General features: G+C 42.8%; 1 protein-coding gene across 7 annotated transcripts in view; it reads right to left on the bottom strand.

The window, feature by feature from the left end:
- The window catches only part of KDM4C (lysine demethylase 4C), a 210,914-nt gene that overhangs the window by 80,817 nt on the left and 117,504 nt on the right, over positions 1-12,593 (bottom strand). For 6 of the 7 annotated variants that reach the window (XM_035140866.2, XM_035140870.2, XM_035140869.2 and 3 more), the window contains 3 exons: positions 4,772-4,953; positions 2,467-2,680; positions 977-1,053 (listed from right to left, as the gene is read on the bottom strand). In XM_035140866.2, the coding sequence (XP_034996757.1) occupies positions 977-1,053; positions 2,467-2,680; positions 4,772-4,953 (473 nt within the window). Of the gene's footprint in view, positions 1-976; positions 1,054-2,466; positions 2,681-4,771; positions 4,954-12,593 lie in introns of those variants that run through there. The other variant, XM_060269022.1, reaches the window with a different exon arrangement.

Raw genomic sequence — 12,593 nt, 5'->3', positions numbered from 1 at the left:
AACATTGTTCACTCTATATCCACTACTTTGGGAAGTAGTGTACACATGTTCACCACATTCCATATCTGTCCTGTAATTCCTTATGAAATATTGCATTTCTCCCAGCTTCCATCCAAATTGAGAAAACAAATGACCTGGCTGCATTTGTAACTGTTAATGTCTGCACAGCCTGACACTGTGACAATTAGAAAAGGCTGTTTAAGGGACAATTAAGAGGCTGTTCACTGAAAGCTTCTATTATGAAGCCATTTCCTCAGCATGCATGTACGGTGCTTGATCAGCCCTCTGCTGCCGACAATATCTGTCTGTATGGCACACTGTGGTCAGAACAGGGCGAGATGATGCCTAGGAAAATTGTTGGATGAATGGCATGCAAGAGCAGATTACCTGCCGCGTTAATACAGCAATGGTTTTTAGTCTGGTACTCTGCTATCTGTGCATTTGGCATCCACCCTGATCAAGTACTTGCATGCTGATCGTCCCTAAAATTTCAATCAACCCCCGTAGATACAAAGGCAGATATTATTGGTAGTCCCACTCTTCAGGGTGACATGCCTCTGCAATACTGGAAGAAGTTGTGCAGTGTTCAGCAATTAGACAATGATGTCCCATGCCAAGAAGGATGAGAAGCACCAGGAAGTTCTGCAGCTGCTTTTCTGTCTGGCAGCGGCAGCGTTACAGCTGATAGAAAAGCAAGCATGAAGGGGCAAATGATTCGCTTCTGATTTTTTTCCTCTCCAGATAAGAGATTAATTGTTGGTTGTTTTTTCAGCTGACATTACACCACATATCTTATTTACCACGTACCAGTATGCAATCAGAAATTCAATTTGAACCATAACAAGATAGTTAAAGCAGAAATAAGAATTCTTCTCTCAGCTATGGTTGGCAGAATGCGCTTTTATGTCCCTTTCACATACGATCACACAGTTGGGTCTGCACTGTGAACAACAACTAAATAAAATGCATAACTTACTGCTGTCCAGGCTCCTCTTTTGCATCGAGAACATAGCCATCTATCATTGATTTCATGGGAAGGAACACCATAGCAACCTATAATAAGAGAGAGCTAAGATGATAAACAGATTCTGTACTTCATTATCTTTCTAGCTAAACAGACAAGCTAGCTATTAAAAAAAGATACTGCATTTGCATAGTGTGTGATTAAAAAAAGTAAAGAACGAGCATTTCTCCAACAGTAAGCTTAGCAGTTATACTGGCTGCTGGAAGGTCACCTATGCTACCAAGAGTTCTCATTCCTAAAACCAGCATTGTTATCTTTAACAATCTTTTCACTATGCTAGACTGTCAGCTTTGAAATCCCAATTACTTTTCCAGGTGGTAAAATACAATCTGAACGCTGTAGCAATAACTCTCCATAACAGAGAGCTGGTGTAGCATAGTGATTAACACTGCCGTCTTATATACCCTTATTTGTGAAAGTAGCTTAAGAGTTTGATTGTGTAGGCACCCTATATTAAAAAAAAACAGGAAAGGCGTTGCTATCATTTTGGGGTCAGTGGGCATGTTTGGAATTTTGAGGAAGTCATCAAAGGCTCCTTTGCACCCTTGGTAAGGAGTTCTATCGGTGCCCCCTTCCCTTGCTGCCAACCGACTAAGGAGGGTCCTCCCCCCGCAGGGCAGGTGGGATTTTTGCACTGCCCTGGGTCTGCACCCTTGGCGGGGGTCAACCTAACCAACCCCTGCCAGTCATAAAATAGCAGTCATGGGAAAACACTAAATGGCTGCTGTGGGCGAGTGGCATAATGCCTGTCCCATCTATATATATATAAAAAGAAAGAGATGACCAAAAATTGGTGCAGCCACGCCCCCATCAGCCACTACATCAAAGGCACTGGAACAGCTGCCATGCTTGCTGAAAGAGATCTGAGTTGAAAACAGATGGGAGGGTGGGCACCCAAGAAAATGTGGACAAGTTGAAGGAGAGGCTGAGTCAGTGCAAACAGAACTATCTCTTATGCATTGGATTTTTAAGGCAATATCTATTGAGACCTTTTGCAGGTGCTGTTGGAGCTAAGGTTGGTCACAGTGGCGCCCATGGGTACCACATTGGTGGCCCCTATGCACAATTGAGGAGGTCCTCCTCGGTTTCTTTGAGCAGACTTGGAGCCTGTTGCACAGCCTACCATGAACTGGCTTCCCATCCCAATGCTGCTTGCATAGGAGGCGTGACTGCCTCCCTGCCTCTCCAGCTGCATGAGGCTGTCTGTCATTCCAGGAGAAGCCCCAGCCCCAGCTGACCAACAGCCTCGTGTGCATGAGGTTGCCTGTCAGCCAGACACAGGGAGAGGCAGGCAGTCACAACCTATGAGAGCAGAATTGAGGTAGGTAGCCAGCTCGAGGTGGGTTGTGCAACTCGCCCTGATTCTACTCATAGAAACTGAGCAGGGCTATTTGCTTGTGAGAGCACTCATTCTATATGTGAAGTCAAGGAATTATATTTACTTGCATGGACCTGTACGCAACACTTTGCACACGAAATCAGCAGACTTGTTCCATCTTCTTCAATAAAGCCATTGGACGGATAGTTTTCAGTGTTCTCCTCACTATAAATAAAACATATCTCTGGAATAAGTGGTTTTGTCTTTTCTCTGGCCACAAAAGCTTCTCTTTGTTTTGTTGCTGAGCAACTATAGTGTTCTTCATTAGGGTTGTCAGCCTGAAAAACATATTTGAAAAAGAAGGTATTTGCTCTTTTTCCTTTTACTTGTTAAGTTTCTTTAAATAATAATAAAACCAAGTCGCATTGCTTCTAAAATATCTGTCCTGTGTATTAGATATTTTACTATTTTGACAGTTGTAAAATTAAGTGTCAAGCTTAAGCAACCTAAATTTATTGCTCATTTAAATCTTTCATTGCACTCATTTCTTATTACTAAATTTAACAGTTTTACAGGCCTTACACACACGTACTGGCCTGGTCCGCATGTCACATTAGACCATAGTCTAATGGCTTAATATGGTGAGGAAACCATTCCATTCACAGCAGCTCCAGAAACTGGGAAGCTCATCTTGGGAGCTGCTACTGCTGCTGCCACTTAAGGAGGAATTGCTCCTCATTGTACTCTGCAACAGCAAACTGTATCTGCTCTTGTCAGAGCTTAGCTAGGAGAAGGTATTGCACCTTTGCCTCACCACACTGCACAACAAGCTCTTGAAGGATGGTTTCCCCCCTCTCCTGCTGATCATGGATTAAGGTAAGAAGCACTTCACACCAGGTTACTGGACGGTGTGTTACACCTGTCTGCTTAGCAACCATCATAGCTGCCAAGTTCCGGACGTAAAGATCCGGGATCGGCAGCACGCGCATGACCGGAAGTTGCGTGACGCAACTTCCGGTGGCGCTTCGCCCTTCTATGGGCACCAGAAAATGGCGGCGCCAGCGCCGGAAGTCGCTTCCGCGCATGACCGGAAACACGTAAAAGCGACTTCCGGCGCCGCCATTTTCTGATGCCCATAGAAGGGCAAAGCGCAACCGGAAGCCGCGTCACGCAACTTCCGGTCATGCGCGGAAGCGACTTCCGGCGCCGCCATTTTCTGGTGCCCATAGAAGGGCAAAGCGGCACCAGAAAAATGGCCGCCGGGCCGAAGCCGATTTAAGGGACAATACCGGGATTTTAACCTAAACGGGAGACTGCCGGGAAACGGTAAGAAAAAAGGGGTTTTCCCGGCGGATACGGGATACCTGGCAGCTATGGCAACCATCCAGGGAGGGGAGACTACACCTCCAGTATTGCTGAGATGTTGTGGTAGGAATGGAGGAAAAGGGGAAAAGACAGTTTGAGCATTCTGCAACATCTACCAGCTGGGCAGGGACTTCAGTTCCATAAAGGGAGTTTTCTATTGGGCACCTATAAGGAATTGAGTGTGGCAAGAGGGTAATTGTGCAAGATTTCAGAGGGGCAAAAATGTCACCGCTACCAGCCTGATCTAGTACAGCATTTTCCTCATTTTTTAGCATGAATCGTAGGGGGAGGGGATAGCCATTTATATGTGCTTATCTGTCACCAGTATGTGGCATGCCAAAAGTGCAGTGAAATGCAGCGGCAAACACTTCTACAGCCAAGCCATAGGAAAATGGCAATTTAAGCACTAGAAGGCAAGAAAATGGAAAATTAATCATTCCAGCCCTCCACAGTGAGCAGGAGAACCCCTGGATATAAAACGAGGTAGCAAAATGAAGAGACGTGGCCCCATGAAAACTGTACTTAAATCAATGCAATTATTCAACGAGGGGACCTTTATGACCTTTAAAAATAAATATAGTGCAATCTAACCACACCTCTGCATGCTTGCATAGGAAGGGAGTGTGATATGGGAACCAGCTTTTCATGAACTCCACAGGGTGAGTCCAGAGGAGCCGAATCATACCCTCAAATATGTATAATGAATGTGTACATCTCAAATATCTCAGTTAATGGAAATCTCCATTCCCTTGCTATCTTTGTTGTGCTTATCCAATGTGTGCTTATCCAAAGCTAAAGCTACCGAGCCTACCACTGAGAGCAGAAATTGCTCTGTTTCCATTTCCTTGCTTTTTGGTAGTTGGACTCTACCCCTTGGAATCACGGTATCTATTTTGACATGCTAAGTGATGGACCGTTTACCATTCAATCCTTTACTTGATTTTTTTAAAAAGGATAGAGGATAAAGAGAAAATTGGCAGTTTTGTCACAAAAGCAGCAGCACTACAAATATTTGGATTTCTTTTGTTTATAAATACCTCTCAAACTGTGAAAAGCTTCCTTACCTTGTAGTAAGGCTTGAGGAGTGTGCATATGGCGCAGCAGGGTTCCAATTTGGCAACAGCTGCATTGTATTCCTTTTCAGCAGTGAAATTTGGCGCTCTGTTCTGCCAAAGGTAGACAAGAGGCTTGGCCCAGGACTCCGTTTCTTGTACGTCTTCTTCAGTTAAGAGAGACTCGGGCAGTTCTTAAATGAAAATGACATTTGAAAAGGTAAGCAGCATATAAAAGGGAAGTGGGTGGCAAGCCTACATAGGAAAACAAACCCACGAGAACAAACAGACGCATTCAGAATGAAGAGGGGGACTGCACTGCCAAAGTACAAGAGGAGAATCCGCCCTCCCCACGTTTGTTACAGATGCTCGTTCCTGCTAAAAACAATGCAAAACACCATGTCAACATGGTTGCCACTAATGAACAAAACTGTATACTGATTGGGGAATAATAGCTCTCATGATAATTTGTTGCTATGGGATATATTTTAAAGGGGGGGTACTTATGATTTACTGTTTATTGATTAACACCTCCATTATACAGAAGAATTTAATGTTGGTAAAAAATGCTGAAGCATCAGCTTCCTTCAGACCGTGACTACATGCATCTAAGTTGACAAAATACTTTTATACATCGTTAATGATGAATTATCTTTAATTTCTGCAGAAAAGCAGTAAGCCAGTTATAAAATGGCATGTTTCTTTTCCTACCAGTTTAAGAAAACATTGCATAGACAAGTTTTCAAAAAAGGTTTCTCTCTCATTTGCTTACTGAACAGTTTCTCCATAATGATGCAGTACCTCCCCGCAGCCACCCTTCTTTATCCCTCCATGTCTTTGTGAAAAAGGGAAAGCTTCACAGGATACAGTCTGGAGACATCTGCAGAATAGGGGCAGGGGGTGAAACATTGTGCCGAATGGCTTTGAAGCCTCAGCCACTACAAAGAATTTTTGTCATCTTTGTGTTGGCTATCCGTACTGTACGTATCGTTTAACAATATTTCCAAACTTCTAAACACTAAGAGGCCCACATTTCATGCATGTGCCCATGCAAGGATTTGGAAATTGTAAACCAAATAAGCTTGACTCCTGCATTTCCCTTCTCAGCTTTGTGTTCAGTAGAGTATAAAATAAGCAATCCCGAAGACAAGACAACATGCTATCTTTATCTTTGAGCTCTGCATGGGGTTTAGATAATTAAATTTTCCTTACCAGCACAAATTATTTTATATTTAAACTGAACTTCATCATTGCTTTCACAGCCATTTAATGTGATGCTTTATTTTAAGATACAGATTGAGAAACGGGCAAAAAGAAGCCAAAACAAACACATTTCAATAGGAAAATGTTGACATAATATTGTGTCCAATTATGGAACCATGGCAATGCTAAATCCCTATGTAAACCATATAAGTGTGTGTATAATTACTTATCAATGCAAGCAGCTACTATTCTCGCATATGCAAGATATGCTCTGTTAGCCTCCCTCTCTCCCATTGGTTGTTGTTTTTTCCCTTACAGTATTTATCAGCATGATCTGCTTTAGAAAGTTCATTGCATAGGAAAGTTTAATGAAATACTCTTTTTCTCAGAAAGCCTGTGATGAGTAAAAAGTATCCATATATGACTGGGTCAGGAGAAGAAGAAAAACCATTCACCCACACCCTGTCAAAGCAGTTACAGTGGTACCTCTACTTACAAATTTAATGCGTTCCGAACGCACATTCGTAAGTTGAAAAAAAAAATTGTTAAGTCGAATCCCATAGGAATGCATTGGGAGAAAAAATTCATAAGTCAAAGCAACCCTATCTAAAAATTCGTAAGTAGAAAAAATCCTATCTAAACCGCACCCAAGATGGCGGACGGAGCTTCGTTCGTAAGTAGAAACATTCGTAAGTACAGTTATTCGTAAGTAGAGGTACCACTGTACTGTTGATTAGTAACTACGGGAGAAGTGAGCTTGTATACCTATAGTGGACCCCTGTATGCGATTACTCAGAAGTAAGTCCCATTAGAAGAACCAGAAACCAAATTGCAAACATGCGCTGGATTATGGAGAAAGCTAGAGAGTTCCAGAAAAACATCTACTTCTGCTTCATTGACTATGCAAAAGCCTTCGATTGTGTTGTCCACAGCAAACTATGGCAAGTTCTTAAAGAAATGGGAGTGCCTGATCACCTAATCTGTCTCCTGAGAAATCTCTATGTGGGACAAGAAGCTACAGTTAGAACTGGATGTGGAACAACTCATTGGTTCAAAATTGGGAAAGGAGTACGACAAGGTTGTATATTGTCTCCCTGCTTATTTAACTTATATGCAGAATTCATCATGCGAAAGGCTGGACTAGATGAATCCCAAGCCAGAATTAAGATTGCCAGAAGAAATATCAACAACCTCAGATATGCAGATGACACAACCTTGATGGCAGAAAGTGGGGAGGAATTAAAGAACCTTTTAATGAGGGTGAAAGAGGAGAGGCGCAAAATGTGGTCTGAAGCTCAACATCAAAAAAAACCAAGATCATGGCCACTGGTCCCATTACCTCCTGGAAAATACCTCCTTCCATTTCACTGTATCTGAAGAAGTGTGCATGCACACGAAAGCTCATACCAAAATAAAAACTTAGTTGGTCTTTAAGGTGCTACTGAAGGAATTTTTTTATTTTACTCCTGGAAAATAGAAGGGGAAGAAATGAAGGCAGTGAGAGATTTTACTTTCTTGGGCTCCTTGATCACTGCAGATGGTGACAGCAGTCATGAAATTAAAAGACGCCTGCTTCTTGGGAGAAAAGCAATGACAAACCTAGACAGCATCTTAAAAAGCAGAGACATCACCTTGCCGACGAAGGTCCGTATAGTTAAAGCTATGGTTTTCCCAGTAGTGATGTATGGAAGTGAGAGCTGGACCATAAAGAAGGCTGATTGCCGAAGAATTGATGCTTTTGAATTGATGCTGGAGGAGACTCTTGAGAGTCCCATGGACTGCAAGAAGACCAAACCTATCCATTCTGAAGGAAATCAGCCCTGAGTGCTCACTGGAACGACAGATCCTGAAGCTGAGGCTCCAATACTTTGAAGACTCCTTGGAAAAGGCCCTGATGTTTGGAAAGATTGAGGGCACAAGGAGAAGGGGACAACAGAGGACGAGATGGTTTTTGAAGCTACCAACATGAGTCTGACCAAACTGCGGGAGGCAGTGGAAGACAGGAGTGCCTGGCGTGCTCTGTTCCATGGGTCACAAAGAGTCGGACATGACTAAATGACTAAACAACAAAACAAGTCCCATTAAGCTTTAAAATACTTAGCCCGAAGTAAGGGGGATAGGATTATAGTTCAAGGCTGTAATCCTATCCCCATTTACCTGGGAGTAAGCCCACTTAATTCAACAGGATGTACATCTGAGTAGATATGGTTAGGATTGTACTGTTAGTCATCTAAGGTAGAGGGAAATTCATTGTTTTCTATACTACAAGGCAGTCCAAGAATGCTATTGAATTGGGCTGTCTATTTTTAAAGTTCTACACAGGGTGAGAATCTAAAACAGAATCATAGAGTTGAAAAGCTGGAAGGGTCCACAATGGTCATTTAGTCCAAAAAGGCTTAAGAGGCAAATGAGGATGCTCCTCTGTGATACACCCCCCTGCTAACATCAGAAATATAGAACCGCCATTGCCAACCCACAGGCATGTCAAATGTGCACACCTGGGCTTCACCAGAAATTGAGTATAGCTACCATCCTCGAGTTGGGTTGAGGCTGGCTTGGAATAAATTGCATGAAACTTCGGAATTTCTGTGGGTTAAGGAAGGGATAACTGGGTTGGGTAATGATCACACGCTATCGAAGGCAGGATTTTACAGACTTGTAACATGTATCATAATACTGTTTCGTTCAACTAAACTACTGCATTTTACAAGAAGATGCAAGATAGTTCTAGATTGTCTCTAAGGTCACATGCACAGGGCTTCGAAATCCAGTGGTGGATTTTGCACTAGAACCAAAGTGAACAGTCATAGGTGTTCATTTGAGTGAACTATGATATATCCAATGATTTTCAAGCTAGGAAAATTCCACCCAAATGTAGCAGAAATGAATCAAGAATGTATAGACCTTAATGAAATCTCCTGAAAAAAACTAACACATTTTTGCAGGATGTGTCAGCATTTGAATTCTTAGTTTGTTTCTTCTTAAATACAGAATGTGCTTAAAATTACCCAAAGCTATGTAGAACTCTTCACCTGTTTGCCGGTGCCAGATCAGAATGATGAAAAACCTACTAATTTCAGTTTTGCAAATTATCTCATCAATATAAATGAATTCTATTTTAAGCCTTGTCTGTCTGTACGCCTGGTGCCTCATTTTCCTGAAAAGAATGCACAAGCATGCAAAGCAAAATATGACTCAAAATGCAAATTAAGATCGTCTAATCAAACAACAGTGCCTACGCACAACTTTTTATCTCCAGCGTGGTCGCAAGGTTCCATCCTTAATTTTTTTTTTTTAAGAAATTGACAAACAGGGATCAGCCACAAAAGAAACCTAAAAGGGACAAGAATACTCACAAAGGATTTCTATAAACAAAACATCCAATTGTAGGTAAGAATAGCACTGAAATAAGTATGAGCCCTATACAGAGGTTATACCAGTACTTAGCAGGGCCTCTGATGTCTTGCACACTGACTAGCCTCACTCCCAAGCATTCACGGCGGAGCCAGAGTGTGTGGCTAGTCGGAGAGTTTGATACCAAGGGTGTGGCAAAGGGTTACACTTTTACCGAGCTACAACAGGGGTTCTAATACTAAGGTATGTTGCATTCTCTATAAAAGAATGCAAAAATATTTCCCCTATCACTATAAAATTTGGTATAATTTTGAGTGAGGGATACACAGCCCAAGTCATTTTGCCACCTGAGGCAGGAACCCTTGCTGCCGCCACCCTCAGCTGCCATTTACTGCATGCAGCGCAGAGAAGACACCCAAAGTTTTGCAAGGCATCACCAAAATCTTCCACACTCTTGCTAAGACTGTGGCAGGCTAAGGATTAGGGAGGCCTGTATTAAGCCCCTCTCCACTTTGTTCGGCCTGTGGGCAATTCCTACCTGGTCTGGTAGTCCTACGTGCCACTTGGCCTAGCCTGCTGGTGGTTTGGTGGCTGGTTTGCTCCATCCAGGCAGCTACCGACAATGGGATTTTGAGAAGCGCAGCCGGCGTCGCCACTGCAGCTGATGGGAGTGTGCTTCTTCTAGAAGTAGCGCTTCCTTGCTATGCTTGGCAACAGTCTCCTTTCCCTGCCCAACTCCTCCCTGAGAACCCCTCGCTCTCAGGGCCAAACTTTGCTGCTGCTTTGTGAAAAGAGGAAAATTAAAAAGTGGCTTTTTTGAAACAGTGGGTGCAGAGGGGGACCAAGTCACCCACTCACCTACACCCAGTGCTTTTTTAAAAAAGAAAAAAAGGTCCCAACACTACACGCTCACCACCCTTCCCACCTACCTCCATCACCCATGCACACTGCAAGACCTTCCTTTCTCCAAGCGATGGAGTCTCCCCGCCACAGCCCACTTGTCCTTCCCTCCCTAACATCTCTCATCCACGGGCTGGTGGCCATGCTGCCCCTGTCATCCCTGGGGGTGGGCGACGGGTAGGTCCCCACCACCCCTGCTCAGCTGCCTCTCCTCCTCGCAGTGATCCCCTCACATCACAGCCTGGCTTCCCCTACCCTCCTGTCCCGCTCCCTGCTTGCTTCCTCCTGCTAGAGAGGCCAGAGTGAGAAGGGACGCCTCGGCAGCCTGCAGATTGGCCTCAGCATCGCCCACAGTGGCCTCTGCCTGTGCGGATGAGCAATGGCACGGCCATGTCAGGGTTGGAGAGCGGTGTGAGGAGGAGGGAGGAGGAGGAAGGTCATTGGTTCAGGAGTTGATTCGTGTCAGGGCTCGGAGCCAGGAGATGTTGTTTGGAGGCTCTGAATCCAAGAATATGTAGCAATGAGATGGTGGTAATAAGCAGTGCTTTGTTTCTAGGAAAAAATGGTGTTGGTACTGCATACTGGTGTGTACCATCAGAAAAAAAAAGCACTGCCTATACCTGAGGCCGTTGCCTCAGTTTGCCTAATGGTAGGGCTAGCCCTGCCAAAGCACACTGAGGTACATACTAACCAAGGCCAGGTAATTAATTTTGGCACCTCAGGCAGGAAATCCCACAAACCCAACTCCTCTCCTCCCTGGCAGAAAAAAATATAACAGTAATAAATCAAAAATAAATGAATATTGGCATCGCATTATGTGCGATTGTGGCTGTTATAGAAAATAGCTTCTTTTTAGAAGCACATCTATACCTCTGCCTTCACATTTAGATTCATGAGGTTGTGTCCAAAGGCTTCCTTCTGTTGGAGCAAGACTTGTGTTGCCCGAGGAACCTTCTTCCATTTGGAGGAGGAAACCCTTTGGACCCAACCCTCTGCAGCCGCAGCCTTGTCATTGACACAATCAGGGATGAAAAGGGAAAATGCCTGCTCCAGGCTGTGCCTGCTTGGAGTTGGCATGGCAATTAGGCTTGAAGCAGTCAAAGCCACTATTCCTGGGTTCACTCAGCCTCTTCTTCAGAACACCCCATTTGGGGGCTGCTCTTTATGGGCAGAACAGGGATCTCAATCCCATCCAACATCATCAATATCACCCCAAGATGGTGGATCAGGAGTTCGGATTGTGCCCTAAATTACTACTATATCCACAGATTGTTCCTCCAAAGCCAGTTCACTCAGAAATAAACATAGGTTCACAGTGGCAAGTTTTAAATACCTGATTTTCTTTCTTTTCTTTTTTTTAGATAATAATCTTTATTTACTTTACATATTTACAGCTGAATACATTTCACTTGTGTCAAATTTTCCATAACATTATTTTCCAGCAGTAAATAAAAGGAGAAAAAAGGGGAGAGGGAAAGGGGAAAAGAAAGGGGGAAAAAAGAAAAAGGAAAAAAAAGATAAAAAAAGGGGGGGGAAAGGGGGAAAAAGGGAGGGAAAAAGAAAAAAAAAGAAAAAAAACCACATTAACTGTAAATCACATAATAATGCATAAATTAAAATATGACTTCCACTCTGCCTTTGTTTGCCTTTTTTTATAGACTACTTTACATTTGCGCGGTTTGTCTTTCTTTATGTTTATAATCCTAGTTCCATTATTATTAATTTCTTCACATCTGTACTCAATTTTCTTTCCATGTTTGTGTCAATCCAGTTTATATACTCTATGCATTTGTAAGTTTGTCTTATTGTCCAATACATTGTATTTATTATTCTACCTGAGTGCCAATAAAGAAATTTAAGCCATGGTTATGAGATTATGTTCGTTTTGCTGAGCTCCTTATGATGTTAATATCCTATCCATATATTTCAAAAAATTTCCCCATTCTCTTTCATACGTTTCGTTATCTTGATGTCTTATTTTTGAAGTTAGTCTAGCTACTTGCATGTACTCCACCATCTTTTTACGCCAATCCTCTATTGTAGGGATTTTGTCCTGCTTCCATACCTGGGCTAAGATCATTCTCGCTCCAGTTGTTGCGTAGAGGAAAAGTTTTATGTCATTTTTTTCTACATCTTCTCCCACCATTCCTAAGAGAAAGGCCTCTGGCTTCTTCTTTATTGTATATCTTAAGATCTTTTTTATTTCGTTATATATGTTCTCCCAATAATTCTTTACCTTTTGGCATTTCCACCACATATGTATAAAATCGCCCTCTTGGGTACCACACTTCCAGCATTTTTTATCCCCAGTTTTAAACAATTTGAACAATTTCATTGGTGTGAAATACCACCTGTACATCATTTTGTATAGATTTTC

This window comes from Zootoca vivipara, chromosome 16 (assembly GCF_963506605.1).
Source record: "Zootoca vivipara chromosome 16, rZooViv1.1, whole genome shotgun sequence".
NCBI classification, from domain to species: domain Eukaryota; kingdom Metazoa; phylum Chordata; class Lepidosauria; order Squamata; family Lacertidae; genus Zootoca; species Zootoca vivipara.
This window is presented reverse-complemented; position numbering and strand designations above follow the sequence as displayed.